At 32.1% G+C, this 26,995-nt stretch overlaps 2 protein-coding genes and 1 long non-coding RNA gene across 3 annotated transcripts in view; 2 read left to right on the forward strand and 1 right to left on the reverse strand.

Moving 5' to 3' along the window:
• The window catches only part of LOC139490757 (tryptophan 5-hydroxylase 1-like), a 30,005-nt gene extending 21,367 nt beyond the window's left edge, over window positions 1-8,638 (forward strand). Inside the window, exons 10-13 of the mRNA XM_071277732.1 lie at window positions 4,286-4,412; window positions 4,663-4,758; window positions 5,280-5,413; window positions 8,077-8,638. Coding sequence (XP_071133833.1) covers window positions 4,286-4,412; window positions 4,663-4,758; window positions 5,280-5,413; window positions 8,077-8,320 — 601 coding nt within the window. The 3' untranslated portion in view covers window positions 8,321-8,638. The remainder of the gene's footprint in view (window positions 1-4,285; window positions 4,413-4,662; window positions 4,759-5,279; window positions 5,414-8,076) is intronic.
• On the forward strand, window positions 115-3,770 carry LOC139490756 (uncharacterized). Its single transcript, XR_011656393.1, has 3 exons — window positions 115-260; window positions 2,101-2,231; window positions 3,399-3,770. It is a non-coding gene; the product is annotated as an uncharacterized lncRNA (long non-coding RNA).
• Window positions 8,639-14,970: 6,332 nt separating the features above from the next.
• LOC139490758 (large ribosomal subunit protein uL23m-like) lies at window positions 14,971-19,058 on the reverse strand. The gene is made up of 5 exons (XM_071277733.1): window positions 18,923-19,058; window positions 16,822-16,971; window positions 16,147-16,229; window positions 15,692-15,756; window positions 14,971-15,143 (listed from the first exon to the last, which is right to left on the reverse strand). The coding sequence occupies exons 1-5, from the start codon at window positions 18,964-18,966 to the stop codon at window positions 14,988-14,990; spliced, it is 498 nt and encodes a 165-aa protein (XP_071133834.1). The 5' UTR covers window positions 18,967-19,058; the 3' UTR covers window positions 14,971-14,987.
• Window positions 19,059-26,995: the final 7,937 nt, after the last annotated feature.

Genomic DNA, 26,995 nt, shown 5'->3' on the forward strand with positions numbered 1-26,995 from the left:
GGCATTAAATGATTGAAATCCATGCGTAGATTTATAAGTAATAAAAACAAGTAAACATGATTAATAATTGTATGTAACCGATTGGACCTTAAAAAAAATATATGAATGTGGATTCCGTAATTTTTCCTCTGAGTCTCCATGCCAGTGTAATGGTATTTCCCGCGGTTATTTTTGTACAACTTATAAATAAAATACGGTATGACTATCACTTGCCACTATGTACCTAACAGAATGAACAATTTTGCAAAGACTCACTCAGTGTAAGTATATCGATACGGTGAATCAATTAACATGAAAAAAACTCTGTCATTTCTCATGTTTCTAGATAATTTTACTGGACACAAAACACACGGGCACCTGGTAATTAATTCGTCACCTTATTAAAGTCAAATCGGCACCTTTTTTCAGGACATTTCTGCAATTGATTTTTTAACTGTCACCTGATATTAAAAACGGTTTTCATCTTTAATTTGAAAGTAATTATTGGTTCTCTTCTCTACTGAAGTGTATCCATATAAAGGATAAAAAGAAGAGAAAACACTTTTAAAAATTTTATCATTGATTTTTTTTGTTGATAATCTGCCTTTCCTGATCTTTTCAGTGGCGGATCCTTAACTTTTCCTAGGGGGGGGGGGGGGGGGGGGCGCTGACTGACCTAACGGGGGCCCGCTCCAGTCATGCTCCAATGAATTCCCTATATAATCAACCAAATTTTTCACACAAAAGGGGGAGGGCGGGCCCCCCAGCCCCACCCCCTGGATCCGCCTATGCTTTACCTGTATACTTGAAAACAATAAATACTATTGTTTGCTAGTATTGTGCATGCAGTTGTCATGAAATAAAAGTTCATTATAATAAATATAGGTTCCAGTAGGAATTAACAGATCTATTGTGGCTCCATTGATTGTTTATACAGAGAGCACACAAGCTGATCATGTAAATTTAGTTAAATGTCCAATGGTAGATGGAGAAACAGCACTGTATATAAATAGAGCACCTAGATTCTACATGTGAAAATATGGTTCCTTTTTCAAAGGAGGTTCAAGGATCAGTTCAATTATATTAGATAGTTTATAAAACAATTATGCATAGGCGGATCCAAGGGGGGGACGGCCCCCCCCCCCCTTTTCGTGGGAAAAATTTGGTTGATTATATAGGGAATCATTGCAGCATGACTGGACCGGGCCCCCCCTTAGGTCAGTCAGCGGGCCCCCCCTTAGGAAAAGTTCTGGATCCGCCACTGTTATGGGAGTCTTCAACAGTTCACTTGCAAAACATAATATTAATTTTGGGTATGGACTTAACTACTGCGGGTTACCCAAATTAACAAGGGACAGATTTGACTTGTTATGCCATATTAACTATCAAAGGTGGCTTAGGTGCCCATTTGACCAGGTTTCCAAACATGGCAAAATGACTAGAATTCAGACACAGTGTTAAATAAATATAAGATATATATATACAATTTTGTGTTGGAATGCACACTACACTGGCAGCTTTATTAACTAAGCTACATTAGATTGTAACTTGAGTTATATTCCTTGTGACTAATTATACATGTGTTAAAAATAATACAATTTTGAATAATAATATTGAAAATAAGGAGATCAATGTAGTATGATTGCCTATGAGATTACTATCTAATAATGTCCATATGAACTGGATTTAAACATCTATATAGGACACCTTAATACCTTCAACAATGAACAAAGCTCATACTGTCAGCTACAAAAAATGTATAACAGGCCATCAAGGCTTGACATGACAAAATGTAAAATGATTTGCCAAAATAAATCAAATATGGCAGACTGCATCACACAACAACTAAATTTCATCCGGACTTGGAACAGGCATAAATAGAATGTTGGGACTGTTGTGTAAACAGCACAAAAGAGGAACAAAGTGGTGAAATCGGTTAGAAATTGTTTTGATTCATTGAATTGGTACAAAGCTTAAAAAATCTAACACGAAGACAAACAATCAAAACTTAATAGTACTTTCAGTTGAAAGCTCATTAAAAGCTAATTATCAGAGAAATTCGTTTTACAATTTTTGTTTAACATGTTTAATTATCTATAACTGATATATTTTTTATTAAAGTTTCCAAGCAAGTCAATACATGCAATAACAAAAAACTTTTGGGACAGTAGACGCTGTTTAAAAAACGTGACCAAAGAAAAGAAAAGGAAATGTACTTGTAATCGACACTGGAGAAAAAATGGACTCTTCAGGTAAGAAGTTTTATTCTGCAATAACTTTTGTTTAATAGTTAATCTGTTTTTGAATAAAAGAATGTGTAAAGTATATTTTAGTGGGACAGCATCCCAACAAACAATAAATCAGAAGAGATATCAAGTGGTAAATATTTTGCTTACTGAATCCGACAAAGTTAATACCAAATTTGCCATGCTATGAATTATCCTTCATCTGAAGAAGGTATGAATATATGCAACAGGAATTTTACAGAAAAAATCTGTCCTTTATTATGTCTATATGCTAGCCGCAAATTTTTCACTGCATTTGCATTAGGTTAGTACTTTTTCATCTTTTTAAAATTTTGTCTTGCAAAACAACACATTGCAGGGATAAAGTAAATGCAACAAGTTTTCATTTTATCCAGTTTTTTTCATGTTTGCACATTCTCTTTCCCATACAATGTTTTGGTGAAGTTAAATAATAGTAGTTTGTACACATGTTGCCACTTGGAAATATAAATGATATGGAAAATAGCATTGTGAGCTCTCTCAAGCCTATGTGAGTTGTAGGATTTTAGAAATTTTAGAAATTTGTTCATAAGTAGGGGGCCACTGACTGCCTAAGAGGGCGCCCGCTCCGGTCATGCTTTAGTGATTCCCTATATAATCAATCAAATTTTTACCTGGCCCCACTCTAAATCCACCTTTGCTAAGACCAGTTAAATAATCAGCTTTGGTCAATTATGCATTGGAAAAAGGAAGGTGTTTGACTTTTTCTAGTTTAAAAATTAAGTGCTAAGAAACTATTTTTACAGGAATTAATAGTTCCCCTTTAAAAGGGAAAGTATAATGAAAATTGCATTGTCAATCTCAATCCTATTGTTCAACTTCATGTTTGTTTTTATAATTTTTTTATCAAATTCAAAGGTTAGTTTGGCAAGCCAGAGTCATGGATGAGTTCAATAAATGTTGCAGATTAGCTTTTTTGCAGGAGTTAAGCTGCTTTAGAAAACTGCATTTGTTACTTATTTCAAGTATAATAACTTGTTGATTTTGCGCATTTTTTTCATAAGAATGTTCAGTATATATTTGCTTTTCGTGAACTTTTAACTTTCAGTTACATTCAGTTCTTGTGAAATTCAACATCTCTTATATAAACATCACAAATGTCTTTTTACTTAATCACCTTTTTTATGTTTACAGAAGAAATTGTCACACGGAAATGTCTTGGGCAAATTAAAAAGGAGAAGTAACTCTGCTAGGAAGCAGTTCCAGTCATTTGTAGCAACAGGACTGTGACGAATAGAACTTTAATATAAACTGAATCCAAATATAGAATTTACAAAACTTGTGTCAGATAATACTCTCATGCTTCTATTGGAGGACATCAATGATGGGAAGTAAAGGAAAAGACAATAAATGACAGCATATCAAATATCACAATGTATATTTAGTCAGTTAACACACTAATCCATGTACATACTTTACAGCATTTCATTTTAACCATATGTAAATTTTGTCTATTCAAGCTTAACAAAATGCTTTGAAATTAAAATATTAAATATTTTAGGCAGACATGTTTTTGTAATTTTCATTTATTTTTCAAACTTTCAAGTTATTACATTCTTCAGTGGCGGATCCAGCCAAAAGCCCATTTTTCAAAGGGGTTTCCCCAACCAAGGATAAAGAAGGGGTTCCAATCATGTCTTTCATTTATAAATTGTTAATTTCCACTACAAAACTAAAAGAAAATAAGCCAAACATAAAAAATCAGTCATAAAAAAAATATAATTTTGAAATTCATGTAAAACGCATGTAAAACATGTATTTTACATGAGTTTGTATTTACACATGTTTTACACATGTGAAATATTTCATGCGTTTTGTAACGCATATTTAATATATGTTTTTGCACGCCTGTTATACACATGTTGTAAAAAACATGCGTTAAACGCACAAAAAACATACGTTTTACACACGTTTTCTTTACCATGCGTGAAACATGCGTGGCACTTTTTGCTGTGTATAAGCCAGTAATTATTTGCATATTAGCTGTTTGTGACTGTCTAACATATGTCTGCGTGTTGTAGTGATTGTTGCCACGAATTACTTGGACACATGCCACTATTAGCTGATCCGAGCTTTGCACAGTTCTCACAAGAATTAGGACTAGCGTCACTTGGTGCCAGTGACGAGGCAGTACAGAAATTAGCTACAGTAAGTTGACATAATAGCTATTTGTGATAAAAAAAAAAAAAAAACCAGCAAGGCGAAAACATTTTTTGGACATTTCTATATAAAAAAAATTGATATCTATCGTGAAAAAAACGAGAGATTTGTAATTTTTGGGCGATCAAAGCTTGAGTATGACTCTACATAAACCAAGGATCTGCCACTGATACTTGTATTTTGTATATCTTCATGTACGTCTGTTTTATGCATTGTAAAGATTATTAATTTTTTCCAGCTTTACTTCTTTACTGTTGAATTTGGATTATGTAAACAAGACGGACTTATGCGGGTATACGGTGCTGGACTTCTGTCTTCTATTGGAGAACTTAAGGTAAGACACTAACTTGACTTGACCCGACCGGATTCACTTAGTAGGCGTTTATATAACTTCGACTTTTTTTAAATACTTCCATTGTATTTTTTTTACCTGTATTTGTATTTCACCTTAAATCGGTTAACTAGTTCTATATGATGCCTGTGTATGATATTAAATGAACGTTCTTATTAATTATATTTGCTGATTCGTGTTTACTTTTAATCATCATCTCACCATCTCAATATACTAGAAGTTCAAAGACATTGTCATATTAGATTACTATTTTCTGGACACATCATCAGTGTAACTGTAAGACCATAGTGAACGCTCTTTGCTGGACACATCATCAGTGTAACTGTAAGACCATAGTGAACACTCTTTGAACTGATGCGAATACTCACTAAATCTTAGATTACTATTTTCTGGACACATCATCAGTGTAACTGTAAGACCATAGTGAACACTCTTTGAACTGATGCGAATACTCACTCAATCTTACTTTTTCTGAGTAATATTTCTAAACATTATTTTTCAAGCATGCATTAACTGACAAGTCCAGGAAAATACCATTTGAACCAGTTCGAACATCTAAACAGGAATGTCTTATAACCACTTTTCAAGATGTTTACTTTTATACCGAAAGCTTTGAAGAGGCAAAGGACAGAATGAGGTATACCTACATTTCAGTTTAATCAAATTATTAGACATGTATGTTACTAAAGAACTTCTTGTTTTGTTTCCTTTTGTGTTTTTTGCATTCTTGGTTTCAAAATGAGTGTGACTTTTATAACAATACTGATAATACTTTGGTATCTAATATTCACTGCAACAGGTATTGTATTACTTATTTTTAGAAGTATGACACATGAATAGTTGACATATTATTAAAAGATACAGGTTTTTTATTTTTGTATTATTTTTTTTAGATATTTCAATATTCAATATATTATATAATGTACTATATCATAAGTGTAAAATACAAGCTTCTGTGCGAAGACAGCGTATATCTCAAATAGCTAGCAAACAGGTAGTCGTACGTTTGGAAAGTCAAATGCTTGAGCATCAAATCATACGACCTTATAAACAACAGTCATAATCGTACACAACGTCTAACATTGATGATATTGTATGTGTTTGACTTCACTACGTTAAGTTTGACTTTTCCGAACCGATGAATAAAGGCAACAGTAGTATACCGTTGTTCAAAACGCGTAAATCGATGGGGAAAAAACTTAATCGGGGTAACAAACTAAAACTGAGGGAAAGGCATTAACTTATAGGTTGCACTTTGTAAATACAGCTGTTTCTCAAAACACGCCTCTTTTGGGGAGATCTTGAATATTCATAGAAAATTAATTTTGTTTACATACTGGTTCCCAGTTATGCTCTCTGTGTTCCATCTCACAGAGACATAACTTTTGAATGTTACCAGTAAATATACATGTGCATATTGTTTACATTGAAATCTGTGATAACCTTTCATACGAGGTAAGGGTAGTTAAGAAAATTAGTGTTAGTTTAAACTATGAGAATTCAGGGCATATAAACGTTGAAAATATGCCGCACAGCCCTATATTTTGACCTGTGAAAAAAATTGTGGTGGATATGAACTTTGAATTCTAGGAAAAGATTTTTTTTCAAAACTTCATAGTAAAAGTGGTACAGTTTTAGTCGTAAAAGGAGTTCATATGGAAAATTGCATTGTCAATATTTACAGAAATGCAACCTTTAGAGGAGAACAACGACACAACATTAAAATGTAACACACATGCACACAGAAACGAAATAAGCATTAGACAAAATCCGATGAAAAAACTAATATAACATCAATACCAAATACATGAATTCGGGATAGAAAAGTACCGTGACACGTCTTATAGTAATGTGAATTCACATTCAAATATTTGAATGTTAGAAACTAGTTTTGAATGTTGAAAAATGAATGTTGAATGTTGAAAACGAATTATGAATTTTAAAAACCATTGTTGAAACGTTGAATGTTGAAATTTAAATGTTAAAACTCGAATGTTGAAAACTAATTTTGAATGTCAGAAACTAATTTTCAATGTTGAAAATTGCAACTAAGAGAAAACAAACGACACAACGGAAACAATGAAAACAATGAAACAGTAGATGCTTTGTGCACTGCTTGTTATATGTCATTGTTGACTGCCTTTAATAAAGTAAAAGTTCACATGTCGAAGAAATTCTTGGCAACTAAACACTGCTTAGCTGGTTTGACTTTTCGAATGCGAATCCAGTTATGATTTTCAAAGTAAATAGAGACAAACACGTCAGTCTCGCGCTTATAAAACAAGGTTTAATTCACAATTGTCTATGTAAGAAAATGCCCGTGCCAAGTCAGGAATATGACAGTTGTTTTCCATTCGTTTGATGTTTTAGAGATTTTGATTTTGTCTTTTGATTACAGACTTTTAGTTTTGAATATTCCTCGTAGTTCGGTATTTTTGTAATTTTACTTTTCATAGTACATTTTGTACGTTACATAATATTGTTCGTTGACTTTTTAGATGCTTCATTAGCTTTTTTTATTTCGGTTTCAATACCTTTTGCAATCTGTTTATGTACATTCAATGAAACGCAAATATGGTGTTCCAATTCATAAGCCTGTATCACTAGTATTAGGTTATACCTGAGACATACACTGTAATATACAATTTATTTGTCTGTGAATTATTAGTCAGGGTTTCGCTTTAGTAATTTCATCAAACTCATAGGAAAGAAATTATTTTGAAAAACTATTTATGCGTGTTTTGTTGGTTTTTTTTGTAAGGCTATTTAAGAAAATGCCTGTATCAAGTCAGGAATATGACAATTGTTGTCCATTAATTTTGTTTGAAGTGTTTTAGCTTTTGATTTTGTAGAGACTTTCCGTTTTTAATTTCCCTCGGTGTCCAGTATTTTTGTGATTTTACTGTTTGGCTATGATTTCCTTGCGGGCATCATTTCTTTGATTATCTTTATCAGTTATGCATTACCAACCGTGTGGGGCGGGGTAAACCTTATGGGTAAAGCAGGTCATTGATCATCCCTAGTAGTTACGCCCGTCAAGTTTTGAAAGCCAAAAAAAAAACCATACGTTTCAGGGCATTTTTTCCAAAAGGGCAGTAACAGCCAAAACCACCAGCTAGCTTTGCTGGGGGAATTTTAACTATAGTTATAACACAATGCATAATTTAATTCAACTTATATTGGGAAGTCAACTTTTATCGAGGGAGGGTGTTTGTAAGTCTATTCCTAAAACGTACTTCATTCTCATTAAACTCCAATAACAAACTGTTTTTCTAAACGTTTTCTGAATTTCTATTTTAGGCAATATGCTTGTACTATTAAAAGACCATTTGCTGTCCGATATAACCCATACACACAAACTGTTGACGTACTTAACAACACTCGTTGTATTGCCAATGCTGTTAGTGAATTACGTGGCGATCTGTGCATAGTAAGTGATGCACTCAGACGTTTACAACAGATAGAAATAGAGGAAGAGGAAGAATTAGAGGCAGAAAGAGAAGCAGAAACACCGAGAACTCCGAGACAAATCAAATCGAATTAAAAATATTTGAGAATGTCGCGCTATTTATATGAAAAAGAGTTCCATTTTGGGACATAATATATAGTGAAGAGGTATCATGCAAAAATATTTCTCATCTGTGTATCAACTTAGAACCAATAGTATAGATATTAACTCATTACACATGCAAACACGCATGTACAATATCTAAGCATTCTATTTTGAAAATAACTAACGATTTAGCCCGAAGGTATGAATTCATAGGTTGTTAAACACTTATTTCATGTTAGATATTTACTTATTATCTGTGCTTCATCAATAATGTATTAACATCATTAAAGTTGTGAAGAAACAAGCAAAGTTGTAAGCTTCTCTATGTCCTTTAATAAGTCGTTTAAGATGGTCAAGCACATTTTCGGGGTTTTTTTCTTCCTGTTTTCGATGAAATATTTTTTTTTTTGGAGTGAATTTTATTTGACATTTCAGCTTTAAGAAGTGAGCAACTTCAAAAGCAGATGATACAAGTTAGTAAAAAACAAGGGACAGGTAATTATTTTGACTAATACAAATAAAGAGGAGAAGATACAAATGTTTATCAATCCGAAACATGATATCACTCTGCCGAGACATGATATCACTCTGACGAGACATGATATCACTCTGACGAGACATGATATCACTCTGCCGAAACATGATATCACTCTGAACGCTGACCTCGTTGGATTTCACATATCTGGGGCCGATAAACCATTGTATTAACGTCATCCAAAGTCAATAATTGTATAAATTATATTTGAAAATATTGAATCTGGCTTAACTGATCCTTTGTTTTTGGAATTATTTCACATCTAGTGATTGAGCCGAAAGCTAGCAAAAGGATCTGAAACATGTAATGTCAATACAAAATGACTATGTCATGACAAAGATAAACCAAAACAACGATCAAAAGACAAACAACAGTATACATAACACAACATAGCAAACTAAAGACTCATCAACACGAACCCAACAAACACTGAGGGTGATCTCTTTCCTCGACTAAGACTTGTCACCGAAGGTGATATCTTTCCTCGACTAAGACTTGTCACCGAGGGTGATATCTTTCCTCGACTAAGACTTGTCACCGACGTTTAACTTGCATGACCAACACGACCGATACCACATATGCAGCAGGATGTTCTTTACCTTCTATCTAGAGCAAACTGAAACCTAGAATATTTTATCGACATATATGGACAATTTTCAACAGACAATATGCGATCTTTTTTTACTCAACAGTGCACCTTTTTTATCAGCTTGTTCCATTATATGTTTGAGGCATTCATGGTCTTATAAATGTAAAAAGGAAGCTGGAACTATCATTGAACTTGATGATTATCGCTATAAAGATGATGCTTTCTAGCTGAATCAATCAATCAATGTTCTTCCGACTATGCTGATTGCATCTTTTACATTTAACATACATAATAAAATATCAAAGATGCCGTCATGTCTGCTTCATATCTTGAGTACCAATTAGAAATTGACAATGAGGGTTGTTTGAGAACTAAAATAAAATATATCATTTCTAATTTCCTATTGTAAATGTGAAAACATTTTTTTCATTTTAAACTTTAACATTTGGTCAAGTTTATTGAAGAGAGGCGGGAATACCAAAGAGATAATTTATATTATATCATCACAAGTCGATTACAAACCACCAATACTATGGCATAAAATGATATAAAAAAAGGTCCAATAGACAAACAACAGTTTAAGAGTGTATTTCAAGCGAGAGGTTTTGCAAGCTATAATATCAGATTTAATCCACCATTTTCTACGTAAGAAAATGCCTGTACCAAGTCGGTAATAAGACAGTTATTATCCATTTGTTTGATGTGTTTTGATCTTTGGTTTTGCCCTTTGATTACGTACTTTCCGTTTTGAATTTTTCTCTGATTTTTTTTACTTTTGCAACACAGAGACATAACATAGAAAACTGAGGACTAAAAACAGAAACCCAAAGGAAACGAAAGGGTAAGCAGTTCCTGATCCACACGCGAAACCCGTTGAGTTGCTTCTATAATAGTAAAACAGTCAGTGATGAGTATCATTCGGTGATGTCACATTTACCTTCGATATCTTTAGTGAAAGGACATCATCTATATCGCCGAAAGTGAAGTTAACAGACAATTAAAGCTCCTTTTCATCATTCATAGGTATCATGGCTTCATGAATTATACCTAATACATTGTATGAATGAAAGGATAGTCTGCAAAAAGAGGAGAACAGTTATAGTTAGAAAATTTGCATCACCAATGGTTAATGAATGTGGTGATGTCCTAAACAATTATGACAACATTCATAAAAGCCAGGGATGTATAAGAACCGAAACAACTCAAATGCTATTTGATCAAAAAGGACTTAAAAATAATACTTGTAGCTAAATTCATGTTCAATTTGCCCGACAGACTTGCTCTCAATAATGACGACTTCAGTATGTATATTAATGAAATTTATCCTGTTGAACTTACTTTAAATAAAGCTAATACTAACAATGACCACTGCCCTTTTTTCGATCTTGATATCTATATCACTAATGGAAAGCTGAATACTAAAATTTATGATAAAAGGGATGATTTTTCATTTCCTATCGTTAATTATCCGTTTTTAGATGGTGACGTTCCCTTGTCACCATCTTACGGTGTTTATATATCTCAACTTGTACGATTCGCTCGTGTATGTAACAATGTTTTAGATTTTAACGAGAGAAATTTATGTATTACTGAAAAATTATTACACCAGGGTTTTCGATATCACAAACTAGTCAAAACATTTACTAAATTTTATCCTCGGTATAAAGACATCATTCGTAAATATAGCTCAACATGCAGACTTCTAATACGTTCAGGTATTTCACATCCAATTTTTTATGGTAATATTCTTTATAAAGCACAAAGGTGTCAGTATTCACCTCAGAAACTTACAAAACCTTTAAATAGACTTATTAAGAAGGGATATAATTACGATACTGTTGTCAAGTCATTAAAGATTGCATATTTTGGCGTTAATATTGAGTCACTGATAAGGTCTTTGCATCGGAACTAAACACATTATTTTTTTTAAAAAAACAGTTGTTGGCATGACACGGGTTATGTTCTTCTCATATATGTTATGATGGTATGATACTAAACCCCTAACGGGAAGGATTGTGCCTGATGTTCATATGATGAAATCATAATCTTTCAGTCAGTTTAATTGAAGTCTGGAGCTGGCATGTCAGTTAACTGCTAGTAGTCTGTTGTTATTTATGTATTATTGTCATTTTGTTTATTTTCTTTGGTTACATCTTCTGACATCAGACTCGGATTTCTCTTGAACTGAATTTTAATGTGCGTATTGTTATGCGTTTACTTTACTAAATTGGTTAGAGGTATAGGGGGAGGGTTGAGATCTCACAAACATGTTTAACCCCGCCGCATTTTTGCGCCTGTCCCAAGTCAGGAGCCTCTGGCCTTTGTTGGTCTTGTACTATTTTAATTTTAGTTTCTTGTGTACAATTTGGAAATTAGTATGGCGTTCATTATCACTGGACTAGTATATATTTGTTTAGGGGCCAGCTGAGGGACGCCTCCGGGTGCGGGAGTTTCTCGCTGCATTGAAGACCTGTTGGTGACCCTCTGCTGTTGTTTTTTATTTGGTCGGGTTGTTGTCTCTTTGACACATTCCCCATTTCCATTCTCAATTTTATTATCAATCTTTAAATTTATAAAGGAAAATTTTAGAAAGGTTTGATATAAATCATGTCAGTACCGAAGTCCTGAATACTGAGCTGATGATACTCTAAGGGACTGATAGTCCACCAGCAGCTAGTGGTATTGACCCACTGCTATAAAAAAAAAATCTCACAAAGTACGGACTACTGAGTTGATTATATCCGTTTAAGCTATTGGACGGTTTTTTTAAAGGTTGAGTTATTCAGCAGCTTTAAATCTAGTAGTTATAATAGACATTTATCAATGGATACGAATTGTCATCACATTTCAATAGAATTTACCTAGCGTTAGTCATTAGTGGAGCAGAAACTATTGACCTTTTTATAGCCTGAGTTTAGCCAAAATTTGGTGTAGGTGTTGGTTACTTAATTTTTTGTTTTCACTGTATTATTTTGTGAACTGTTGTTTTTCTTAAAGTCATGTTTCATTATGGTCATAGTACTGTCTTAGTAGATTTTTTTACTTACGTGTTTTTGCATTCTTCAATGACCTGGAATAGTCAAAGTCTGTTCTTTTTTATTAACTTATTCTAGTATACGGGTTTCTTTTTCATTCGGGAAGGGATAAAATGACAATTTATGAACATAATTTCCCATGTTGATGTTGAGAAATTGTAGTTTTTTTCTGGGATGATAATTTCAACAAAAATAAAATTGACTCTAACATGCACTAGTCAATCCCCTTACTGTAGTTTTGTCAAACACAATAGTTCATTACGAACTTTTGACTTTAAATTATATAAACAGTACAAATTTTACTGCAACCGATTAAGCTCAAGTCCAAATTTTTGTATGCTGAGTTATCCAGCTTTATAATAGACATATTAATGAATACGACTCATCAACACTTTTCAATTAACTCAGCAGTAGTCACAGTGGATCAGAAACTAATGAACTTTAAATATGTGACTTCAGCTCATTTTGTGTTGATCAATCTTTTTTATCGTATTATTTTGTGAACTGTTGTCATGTTTCTTTTTGGTCATTGCAGATTTTTTTTACTTATGTGTTTTGACTGCATCCTTGTTTTCTTTTCCAATCTTGTTGTCGTTGTCAAGGTTAAGGGTCAAGGATGGTGATGTAAGAAGTTATTGGATAACAAGAGAACGTGATGATAATTAAGGACGAAAAAGTCATGAGAAGGTATATAAATGATTTAAATTCCTTTTTTCATCATTGGTTTAAACAAGAAATAAACTTTCTTTGATGACCTTGTATAATGATGAAATCCTGTTTTTTCAGTCACTGTTTGTTTTTATCTGGGGGGAGCACAATAGGAGAAATATATTAAAAAAAGTTCCCTTGTTGATGTTGAGGTTAAGAAATTTTTGGGTTTTTTCCTGGACGGAAAGTGTACACTTATGTTTCAATTCTAACTTAAATGGTTAGGCTGCTACTAAAAAGATTTGCCTTTCACAATGGGAGGTAAGTCTATCAGTGAAATCAATAGATTTCCTTCTTGGACAAATTCCATAATTTTCAATTCAATTATAATTTCAACAAATGATATGGTCATTGAAAGATGGACAAAAAATACCAGAGGAACATTCAAACTCATAAATCGAAAAAAATGACAACACATGGCTTATCAAGAAAAAGACAAACAATAGTACACAAAACACAACACAGAAAACTAAAGACTAAGCAATACGAAACCTACTAAAAACTGGGAGTGAACTCAGTGCTCCAGAAGGGTAAGCAGATCCTGTTCCACATGGGGCACCAGTCATGTTAGTACAAACCTGGTAAATTTTAATTTGTTAGATCTCATTCATGAAAGGGGAACAAGATTGTAGTTATGACATAAGAAACATATCCCCTATCATCTGTGAAACGGATATTCCAAAATGGTAAACCAACCTGTGATGGCATCCAGGACCATTTACAAAGGGATGATTTAAACTTCAACATTTGGAACTCTTGGTTTAATAGCTTCCATGTGAGCATTATTATTATTAAGGAAAATCATAAAAGAAAATACAAGCCAGGGAATATTGTATCAATTAGGAGACATACTCCATATGCAGGCCCTGCCTGAATGTAACTGCATAGAAATGGAAAGTTCACAATTGGGAAGATGAAATCATTTCTTTTGTCATGTTTTGTTTTCAACAGACCCTCATTGTCCATTTATAGATTTAAGTCAAAATATGAGGCAGAACTAACTGCATCTCTGACATGCACAAGTCGATCCACTGACTGTATTTTGGTCAAACACAAAATTTCATGATGACCTTTTTCTCTTTAAATAATATAAACAGCATCAATTTTACAGCACCAGATGCACAGTTCTATTAATATCTGTTCAGTCATTCTGAGGCCAAATATTTTAAATTCCATAAACAGATGTTAAACCTTATTTTGTTTAGGTAAGTGTATATGTGTTAACCCTTTTTATGTTTCAGTAAGTGAATATCGGCTTTCTAAACTTTTAGTTCATTTTAAATGCAACAGCATACATATGTGGGTCTCCAAAAAATGTCCATCCTCCATTTTCCGCCCAACAAGGTAGCAAATAATGACAAATTTATAAATTCAATGTGCCCAAATTGCAAAATATTTGAAAGTAAAGGAGGTATAAGAAGTAAAAAGGCTGAAAATCAACCAGACAGGACCTATATATTATAGACAAATCCATCAACCACCAATTTTGTCTGATGTAGTTGAACCCTTACCATTTGAATAATTCATAAACAGATAATTTAAGAAAGTTTTCCCATAAATCATGTAAGTTTAATGTGGATTTCCATCTCTTATAATTTGTTTCAATGGCACCAAATTGTTTTTTTTATGTTTCCCTTTGTTTTGTAGCATGCTGTGGTTGTCAAAATATGTAGGGAATAAAATCATAACACCTAGGGTTTCTTGGTGACATTAGCAGAAATAATTTAAATCTACTGCCATAAAAAACATATATTTGGCATAGAAAAAAACTATACAATTTAAATACATTTATTATCTTCTAAACCATGGTGGTATACTAAGTCTATCCCAGTTTTTCTGTTGCTGTCTTAGGAAGGCTCTATCTGTTGTTTCAAATTCGTCTTTGTCTTTTTCATACTGACTCATTATAGATGACACATCAGGGTATTCAAACGTCTGCCCACCTGCCTGTAAAATAACTTTTAAATGTCATTTCTATTACCAAAAACAAGATGCACTAGTCAAAGGAAATACTTTAGCATTTCAATTTGGCTGGCAGTAATGTAATAGTTGCCATCACTAGTTAAAATGTAATGCCTACATATTCTATCTCCTCTCAACAGAAAATTGTATTCCAAAATTATATGTATATTTGAAAATAATAACCTTTCAGAAAAGGATCACCACCTTCTATTGAAGTTCTTGACACTTACTGAAATATTTAACTATGTGTGTATGAATTTCTGGACCAGGACTAACAGCTTAGTACCTGATGTTCTTTGCTAAACACACATTGCAATTTTGAAAAATGTAGGTTAGAACACTATTTATATTGAATAATTTTCTGTAGCTTTTCCAACCAATTATTCAAAATAAATTTAACAATTTTATTCTTTCAAAGATATCTCCCTCTAGAAATCATACTTTATGTTTATAATACTTGATAAAAATCAGCTTAAATTATTTTTTGTATACTAATTGTCTAAAAAGAGACTGTAAATGTACTTAAAACTTACCAATGTTACATATGCCTTTTTCTTTGGTTCTTCATATGGCTTTTGTTTGTATACTCCAGGTTTGCCTAAAATTGTATACACATAAAATATATTTAGTGTTAACTAAAGATAATATTTTCTATCACTAATCAACTGATTTGTCTAATTTGATCATAACCATCATAACTGTAAGATGTGTACATATCTCACCAATGTGTGGCCTATAGCAAAAAGTCATATCTAAGAAAGGGATTCTTAATACTTTAGCAGTACTAACTCTTCTTTTATTAAAAAACAACAAAAACATAATACAAAGTAGGCCATGGTGAGTAATTTATTATTGCTATAAAATAGTTAGGGTAAAATAATTAACAAGTACTAATGGTTTGTCAAATTTGTAAAGCAAAAGGGTATAATATGAGCATTTTCTAATCTTTTATTAATCAGTGATATTTGCAAAACATTGTTGGTCTTACCGTCTTCATTATTTACAGCAATCTTTAACACAGGAACATTATATATTTTCTCTAAATACTGCTTTATATCATGCTTGCTCATTCTGAAAATGGAAAAACATTTTTGTTAACCTTAACTTTTTTTAAATTGCACCAAATTTATTTCAATTCACTGTAGTCAAAACGAGATGGATTTTGAGCTACTTCTCTGACACTTATTTATTACCAAACTCTTTAAAAAACCTGAATTTCAGATGAAAACAAAATGAACTATTCAAAAGGTTAAAGAAAGGCAATTTTTTTTATTGGTTCTGTAAATAATATATTACTTGATAGTAACCAGACACCTTTGGAAAGTCGAAAGTTGGTGCAATTGACCTGCAGGCAAGATTATATTTGCTTGCAAAGAACTGATAATTGAACATTTTGCTGGAATACAATATAAAGGGGATGTAATACATGCATACATACATTGTAGCTGGACTTATATTGTAAAAACTTTGTAATCAAAGTGCTAGTAAGAACTGAAGGGTAAAGATTGCTTTAATTCATAAGTGGGAAGTAAAATTAAATATTTCAATGCATTTAGCATTGGATGTACATTTGAGTTGACACTCAAATGGGTATAACAATTTCTCCTGTAAAGTTGATGACTCCAAAGGCTAAAAGCTGCATGATATGCAAATAATAACTTACTGCGGGTGAACCTCAAAATGAACTTGATTTTTTGGAACTTCTCTGTGTGGTTTGATCAATTTCATCCAAAAGTGACATAATAATATACGATTCTGTGGTCCACCTTGCTGATACAATGGATAGTTGGGTACTTTCTGTTTCCACAATGGGCTAAAAGTAGAAACATTATTACTTATATTAATTATTATATACATGTACTTTGCATATGCATACATTCAACATACATCGAAACAGATGTATCTATTATGGATAGTGATTTTTCTTGAATCTTTGGAATTTGTTAATCTGACATGTTCTTCCTTTGAGAATTGTTTATATAAAAATATATGTCTGATGTAGTACATACATGTTGCGACAACCAAAGAATTAGATAAAAACAAGTAAAGGTTATGACACAACCTTTAACAATAAGCAAAACCATACTGAAGCTGTAAAATGCTTAAAACAGAATGACATAAATGCTGAATACAATAATCTACCAAAAAAACAAGCATTGCCGACAACCAATGAATAACAGGCTCCAAACTGGGACAGGCACATATAGAATAAGGCAGAAATAAACATGCTGGTCAGTGTCCAATCCTCCATCTAACCCTGAACAGTGGTATAACAGCACAACACAAGAACAAACTTAAACAAATGGTTTCCAGGAGCCTGTATTGCTTGGATCAGATTTTTGACAAAACAAATTGATAGATTGCAAAGATTATTTGATGAAAATTTGATAGATCTTGACATTTTGAGTATTTACATGATTTCACATAGTATGCATGTAAGTGATATGGGTCTATAATTTATTGCATTGTGTTTATCCCCTTTTTTAAATACATTGTACCGTACAGACATTTGCATGTTTCCAAACTTCTAGGTTTTTTGCCTATGCCATGAAAGACATGGACCAGTTGCTTTATTAGAATTGATCTTGTCCAGTAATTTTGTGACACCGTTCTTTAAAATTGTGATGTTTTTTTTTTCTTTTTTGGATAGTTTGATTTCCCTTTATCCCCTTAGGTTCACTTGATGTTTCTTCCAAATGCTTTTTAAAATTGACTATTTAGAGTGTTGGCTTTATCAGATACATGTGTTATCAGTTAGTTTTCCAACTTTTCTAAGTGCAGCAATGCCAGTGTTGTCAGTTTTCATACGTTTTATGTATGTAAACAACTTCCTATAGGTTGTTATTGTCTGATGTTGTTGTCTGGTTCTTCTACTGCCCAGTAGGCATTACACATTTCTTCTTGTAATGTTCTTTTTAAGTTTTTGTATTTTTTTTTATTTTTGGACTGGTTTTGCACTTTTATAATTATAATTTGATTATCAAGAATTTTGTATGTGTTATCAACGAATGTAGGACAGAAAGTCACAGACAAAAAGTCACGGACTAAAAGTCACAGGACAAAAAGTCACAATTCATTTTTTCTGATTATTTTCTTTGAATAAAAACCGCTTATTTCTACAAAAATATTTTTGTATTTTTCTGGAACTATTGTATAAAACCAACTTTGTAAACAAAATTTATCAAAAAAATTCCAAAGATGATCAAATAATTGTTAAAAAAACAAAATGTCAAAGTGGTTTGGCACTTTAATGGCTTCGTGGTGCCAAGAAATCTTTCTTTTGCATGATTAAAATTCAATAAATCTTGATTTTTCAAGTATAATGACCATGATGACACATTTCCTAAACTTTAATATGAATATATGTATTAAAAAGTAAATATTTCAAGATATTTCTCTTATATATTAAAACAATTGTCAACAAATTATTTGTGACTTTTTGTCCTACCAAATTTGCGACTTTATGTCCTGTGACTTTCTGTCCGTTTATTTTATCAACCTAGGGTAGTTTTTACTTGTTTGTGATTGTCTTCTGGGGGATGTTTTTCTTGGACGATTGAAGTTGCCTTTCAGTGAATGTATTTCACAGATCATTAGTAGAGATGAAGTTTATAAATGACCTTTGATTTCTTGTGCGAGTTTGTTCATATCTTGTTCGATGTTTTTCCCAGTTAGCTTTTTATATCAATAACAAAATTGCACGCTTTCATTTCGTTACATTCAATGGAGAATATAATGGGGCTATACAATACAAAATATATTACATTCTTGAATGAAATTTGCCAAATTTTGCTAGTTTTGATGCCATTATTGCATTTATAATGCTCAAAGTCAAGTTTCACATCGTTGTTTAACTCTTTAATGTGGAGACACGTTTTCTATCGGAGAGGCTAGAACCATACAAGCAGTCCCGAATATGATACCAAGTAAATTAATACTGAAATATGAAACGTTTTACGCACGTTTTTAAGGTTATTTCATCAATTTAGGGACTTATCATTTTTTACCTTGGAGGGGGGCCTGATCATTTGGAAATCAAAAACATATTAAATTTTATTGACCCCCCCTAATATTTCACTTTTTTTTTTATTTCATCCCCCTTAAAAACATTTGAAAAAAACTGTGACCCCTCTATTAAACCAGGAACATATATATTAGATTTACTGTTTCTAGATTTTGAAATAGAAAACGCTTGTCATGTTATTTTACAGTAATATTGCAAACATGAAATATTCTCAGTGGAATGAGTCTCAAAAATATATTTGAGGAAAAATTGCCTTGAAATAGGGCTCTTTCAAGAAATATGTGTAGGTAGAGAAAGCCAATCTGTACTTTTGCAAGGATTTGTATAGCAAATCCTTGACTTTTGGTAATTTAAATGGAATTTCCGCCCTTTATTATTTAGTTTTGCCTATTTATACATATGATGATATTTATTTTTATCTTATCTTTGTATTGCTCATAATTATCTACAACTTACTTAAAATTGAAAAGGATACTTTTTCTTACTTTTTTTTTCCTAATTTCATATCTTGTGCAAAAGAAAACTTGTTCGTCAGTAAATTTGTTAAAAAAAAAAATATACAGTAAAAAGTATAAGTTTTTTGAAACAGTAACTACACTTTATTTGATAAAAAGGATCTATTATATATATACCCTTTCTTGAACGCTTCGTCAAACTTCAGTTTACGTGAGGCCTTATTGACAGCTCCGTGGATTTGGTAGACTTATATATGGATAGTTCATTCAGCTTGAACAATTCATGTACTCATTTATAGTCACGTATCTCACATTTCTTCTTGCGTTAGTAACCCCACAAAACAAAAATTAGATAGATCCGTCATGATAAACTAATTGATCCTGCGAATAAACTTATTCTTATATAAGGACAATACAATACAATTGTAAGATTATGGAATCTTATTTGATCGTTTTTACATTGATTTTGTTTTTCATATATTCAAACATTACTAAACTTTTTTTTATCGCTTTACATTTATGAAATTAATGACGTCTATAGATAACTAAATCCATTAGATTTTTAAACTTCTTACTTTTATGATCTTTTATATTTGAAATCATTTTTTCCTTTTCAATTTTAAGTAAGTTGTAGATAATTATGAGCAATACAAAGATAAGATAAAAATAAATATCAGCATATGTATAAATAGGCAAAACTAAATAATAAAGGGCGGAAATTCCATTTAAATTACCAATGTTTTCGATATCACGAATAACATGATCATAACATTATAATGATCTAGTTAGCCTAGTTCATGGACAAATGCAGATTTATCATGATTAAGAAATGTTGTTTATTTACATAATTTATGTTTAAATGGAGAATTTGATAAAACTATTATTTCAAACTACCAGAGACAAATTTATTAAATAGAAATTTTAATCACATATAAGTATGTCATCTTACTTTGGTATAAATCATTTATTTATTGGACAGTGCAAAGAAAAAGGGGGGATAATCTGATCAAACAGACAAGCTTAACATTTTGATTTCGTCATTGTTTGGTTCTTTAAAACAGAAACTAAAAACCACAACGTTATTCAACTTCCTCTTTGAAAACATGTAAACAAGTGTCTTTTAAATCAAATGAGATCGCCATCAAATACGAAATTCAATATGTTAATCGTCAATTCAATACTTTCATATAGTATGTTTTACTGTTGTACCGCAATACCACTGTACGTTATTTAGAGAAGGGGCCAGATTACCCCGGCCTCCACATTTTCAGTTATGTTCATATGTACATACCATTGTTTCACATTTTGTAATCCCAGAGATTGTGTTTCGAGTGCCTATATAGACTATATAATGCGAAACGAAACAAAAAGAAACAGAATCAACGAGAAATATCAAACGAAACAAAAAGAATTAATCGAAATTGTTACTAGGGGCGAAAGCAAATATAAAGGACACTGAGGCATGGGGCGAATTAGACTGCAATGTAATGCATTATCAAAGGATCAAAAAGTTAGATAATGAGACGAAAAAAAATGTTCCTTTTAATATTATTTTTTTTATCGTACATGAGCCGCTTGCTAAATTTTTGCTGCAATTCATGTGAAATATATCGACTCAGAGGTTGTCGTCATGTTGCTGTATATATCATGTTTTTCGTTTATTGTATTGTACATTTAAATCTTTATAGCTGTTTTTTTACATTTGTCATTTCAGTCTAATAAATATATGATAGATTACTATGCGGTATTGTGTTTGCTCATTGTTGAAGGTCTTACGATGACTCATAATTGTAAACTTCTATTTCATTTGGTCTCTGATGTAGAGTTTGATAAACTTGTGTATCATGTTTATGTTATTTTTAAAACAATAAAGTCGGGCTCGATTGTTTTAAAAATCCTACATGCAACTTTTGATGTAGCGCCTATTAAAAGAAACACTATGATAGGATGTTAAATTCATTTGCTATCAATGTTTAACTACCCACACAAAGGCATTGTAAAAAATGTCAGTATATAATAAATGCTATTCTGTCTGATTCAGAATTTCTGTGTGTCCTTCTTTCAATTAGTCTTTCTTATTTTGTTGTGTAGAATAACATGCCTCATTTTGATTCTTGATACAAGCCGACGTGCACATTCTGCACCAAAGTGAAAGCATCTTAGAGGTTTTTTTAACATTTCAACTTAGGACCGAAGTATGATCTAAAGTCGTAACTTTTAAAAGTAAATCATATGCCGAATTACTATACTTATTTGAGAATTCTTGGCTACAACCATAACACTTATGGATCAAACCAGCACAAAATGTCAGATGAAATGGTACATCAAGTGTTGAAGTTTCTTTTGAACATATTTCTGTACTTCGATATTGCTGCGTTATACCGAAATCGGGTCTTCGAAATTTAATGCAATTCAGAATGCACTTTGGCATCACAACTTACCCGATCCTAATTTGAAGATGATTGTGAACAGTCTGGCATACTTTTTAGTTGACATGACAGTTGATTCCAAATATGGTTTTCATTTCAGATTGAGGTGGGGTTGGTAATAAGATATAATCATGCTTGAAATCGGGGACACTTGTCACAAACAGAGCTTCAAAAATCCAAATTTGAACAGCACCAAAGTAGGTAAATACAGATTTCAGAATAGTTTATTAAAGTCTCACAAAGTAAATACATGTAGGAAACAAGAGGCTCTCAAGAGCCTGAATCGCTCACCTGAATTTTTTTGGTTTAATCTCTCATCAATGATTATTTTGGCTTTTCAATTTATTTAAATGTTCTTTGAATCGTCCTATTTTCTTCAAAAGCAAAAAAAAATCATTTTCTCCTATGTTCTATTTTAGCCATAGGAGCTATGTTTCTTGACATACAAGGAAATGAAATATAAAATTTATACTAGATACTCTGAAACTCTGAAACTCATTTAGCCTAAGTTTGGCTGAAATTGATACAGCAGTTTCATAAGAGAAGATTTTTTAAAGTAAGTCAACATGATGAACAAATTGTGAAAAAAGTCTTTAAAGGGCAATAACTCCTAAAGAGGTCAATTGACAATTTTGGTCAAATTGACTTATTTGTAGATCTTACTTTGCTGATCATATTTGCTGTTTACAGTTTATCTTTATCTATAATAATATTCAAGATAATGACCAAAAACTGCAAAATTTCATTAAAATTACCAATTAAGTGGCAGCAACCCAACAATTGGATGTTTGATTCATCTGAAAATTTCAGGGCTGATAGATATTGACCTAATGAACATTTTTACTCCATGTCAGATTTGCTCTTAATGCTTTCGTTTTTGAGATATAAGCCAAAAACTGCATTTGACCCCTATGTTCTATTTTAAGTAACGGCGGCCATGTTTTTTGACGGATCAAAAATCAAAGCACACACTTTGTGCAGGATAATCTAAGGAACAACCATGCTAAGTTTTAACCAAATCCATTCAGTAGTTTCAGAGGAGAAGATTTTTTAAAGTTAGCAAATATGATGAACAAATTGTGAAAAATTGTCATTAAAGGACAATAACCCCTTAAGGGGTCAATTGACAATTTTGGTCATATTAACTTATTTGTAGATCTTACTTTGCTGATCTTTTTTGCTCTTTACAGTTTATCTTTATCTATAATGATATTCAAGATAATGACCAAAAACTGCAAAATTTCCTTAAAATTACCAATTAAGTGGCAGCAACCCAACAATTGGATGTTTGATTCATCTGAAAATTTCAGGGCTGATAGATATTGACCTAATGAACATTTTTACTCCATGTCAGATTTGCTCTTAATGCTTTCGTTTTTGAGATATAAGCCAACAACTGCATTTGACCCCTATGTTCTATTTTAAGTAACGGCGGCCATGTTTTTTGACGGATCAAAAATCAAAGCACACACTTTGTGCAGGATAATCTAAGGAACAACCATGCTAAGTTTTAACCAAATCCATTCAGTAGTTTCAGAGGAGAAGATTTTTTAAAGTTAGCAAATATGATGAACAAATTGTGAAAAATTGTCATTAAAGGACAATAACCCCTTAAGGGGTCAATTGACAATTTTGGTCATATTAACTTATTTGTAGATCTTACTTTGCTGATCTTTTTTGCTGTTTACAGTTTATCTTTATCTATAATAATATTCAAGATAATGACCAAAAACTGCAAAATTTCCTTAAAATTACCAATTAAGTGGCAGTAACCCAACAATGGTTTGTTTGATTCATCTGAAAATTTCAGGGCTGATAGATCTTGACCTAATGAACATTTTTACTCCATGTCAGATTTGCTCTAAATGCTTTCGTTTTTGAGATATAAGCCAAAAACTGCATTTGACCCCTATGTTCTATTTTAAGTAACGGCGGCCATGTTTTTTGACGGATCAAAAATCGAAGCGCACATTTTGTGCAGGATATATACGGCAGGGCCGTAACTAGCCTATGGTAATAATGAGGCAAAATATTTGAAAAATTTTGGGCGAGGGGTCTGGGGGCCACTCAAGGCCCCCAGTAGCTCTGAGAAAAATAACGCAAAATCGTGCATTTTGAGCGTTTCCCAGACTTTTTCTTGCATTGAAACGGCTTAATTAGTTTTTAGATATTTTTTTCGACAATCAGGTCCCAAAGCAAAAACAAATATTAATTGTAATTTTAGAACTTCCATTTGTTGTAATTTAAGACTTTTAGGTATTAGAGACAACATTAAAAGACTAATATGTAGGATAAAGCGAAAATTGTAATTCTCATAATTATTAATACCGTATCTGTCTGTCTGTTCTTGTCTTGTATTGTGATTAGACTTTGGTGATTTTTTCTATGACTAGATTTTAATATAGTGACATTGCTGTATTATACTTTAAGTACTAGTACTGCTTAAGTCCACACTAGGGACCATCTTCACCTTGTTTTACGATCTTTTACGGTATTAATGATTTTTAAAAGTATTGTTGAAGACCATCCGGCAACTATCAAGATGAAGAGCAGGAACACAAACTTTGACCATTGATCATTTGTATTTTTTCTATGCATTGACTTTATGTGCGATTATGTCCCCATACTCTTTCATTATCTGTTAAAGGGTCTCATCACGACTTAATGCAAGTTTAAACTTTCAATGTAAAAGGTCATATATGGCAATACCTTGTTTTTTTTTTCTTCAAATTATTTGATACCGGGAAATATGTGACCTGACTTCAATTCAAACCATGTCAGCTATCTAGTTTTTTTTACAATAAAATAAACTGTTTTGTATTCTTTGATATCAATTTCAATTATTCATGCAGAAAGGACATTTTTTTTGTGTCCACTGAGTAGCATCGCATGTTCTTAAAATATATTTATCGAACAATTCTGGACATCGGTGGACATGTAACATTGCAAAATCACGTTTACAAATGAATATCATCGCTCAGACTATAGTCATAAAGGAGGACAATAAATGAACAAAAGACAAACCCGGAACACAGAAGTACAAACAATAGACCATCAACTCTGAAAACTAAACGGAAAATAGAAACATGGATAACGAAAAACATCCAGAGGATACACCAGGGAGTGAAGAGAATTTGCTTCTTGCAAGACACTTTCCGTGAAAACAATTTGAGTATGAAAACAACCTTTTGTTTCATTTTTTTTTTTTTTGAAATTTTTTACATGAGGCATTTGCCTCATTTGCCTCAATGTAGTTACGGCCCTGTACAGTAACGGAATATAATAGATAATGGAATGTAATATTTTTTGTATTCAAAATAACATAAAAAAAAATGTGGTGCACTCTTTCAATAACCCGCTACGCGGGTTATTCAGCGTGCACCACATTTTTAATGTTATTTCTTCATTTCTTATAAGTTAATCTTAATTCCGGGGTAAATCATGAAAAAACTTTGATGACGTCACGGTCACATGACAAAATTATGTCTATGGGTTGATAAACAAAACGACGTCAGCGGCAATCAGAAGACGCGTTACATCCAAAATTAAATTATTTAAAATAAACATAACCACATAAATATTCATGATCGTATGTTACCAAAACATATATTTATATTGAGCGCTGTAAATTCTAAATCATAATGAATACTTGCTCAATATTAAACAAAATATTTAACTCACTGACATTCTACAAGTGCTAGAATAATTTACTATATATACTCCAATATTTCACTCCAAATATTCAATCCAAATTTTACTCCAACACTCCACTCCAATGTCAAAATAGCGATGGTTTCATCTAGATGTTTTTTCCGTCTCGATACTTTCAACAAGTATCTAGATGGTTGTAAGATACATCTAGATACTTTAGCGAAGTATCTAGATACCTTTTTTCTATTTAGATATTTTCAACGCATCTAGTTACTTTTAATTAGTATCTAGATGCTTCTCACAAGTATCTAGTTGATTCGCACAAGTATCTAGATGCTTTCTACAAGTATATAGATGCTCCGCACAAGTATATAGATGCTCCGCACAAGTATATCTAGATGCTTCGCACAAGTATCTAGAGGCTTCGCCCAAGTATCTAGATAGTTTAAACAAGTATCTAGTTACTATGACTAACTATCTAGATGGAAATAGTTAAACTGAATACAAATACTTTTCAATATGCTTTTTCGACTATCTAGATACTCTAACGAAGCATCTAGATACTAACACGAACTATCAAGATACTTGTGCGAAGCATCTAGACGGTTATGCGAAAAATACATGAACGGACACTCATAATACACCACTCTATAAAATATAAATAAGAGTTATGATGTCCCTTTGGTATCATTCGCCTCTCTTTTGTAGGCTACCATCCATGGCTATGTTCTACAGGTGCTATTTTGCTCATTATTAAAGGTTTTACAGTGAAATGTACTTATTCACACTCTTGTCTCTGATCACATATATCTATAATTATGTAACTGTACTTATTTGAAGACATCTTTAAGTTCTTTTATGTTTCAGTTAGTGCTTACCTAACCCATTTTTTCTCAGAAAACATAAACTCTACGTAAAATGTTTTTTTTTTTTTTTTGGCAATCGAATAGGGATTGTTATTCCTCTTGCAGTCATCTATTTTGCAATAGAGAAACCGAGTACTTATATTTAGTGCTTACGGGTAAATGAACTTGAACAACACAGGAGAAAGTCACAGTGTGTTAATACATTAAACCAAGAATCAGTTCATATATATTTCGTACAAGATAAATTTTATATATATATATTGCTCACGGCAATAACATGATTAAGGGATTTAATCTTTTCTATAGGTATAAATCCATTCAGCTGTAAAGAGTATACTTTTTTAAATCATTTTAACAGGACAAAAATAGAAAGTGAAAATACCCCAAGAAGTTTTCGTCATGTGCTATGAAG

Source organism: Mytilus edulis, chromosome 10 (assembly GCF_963676685.1).
Source record: "Mytilus edulis chromosome 10, xbMytEdul2.2, whole genome shotgun sequence".
NCBI classification, from domain to species: Eukaryota; Metazoa; Mollusca; class Bivalvia; order Mytilida; family Mytilidae; genus Mytilus; species Mytilus edulis.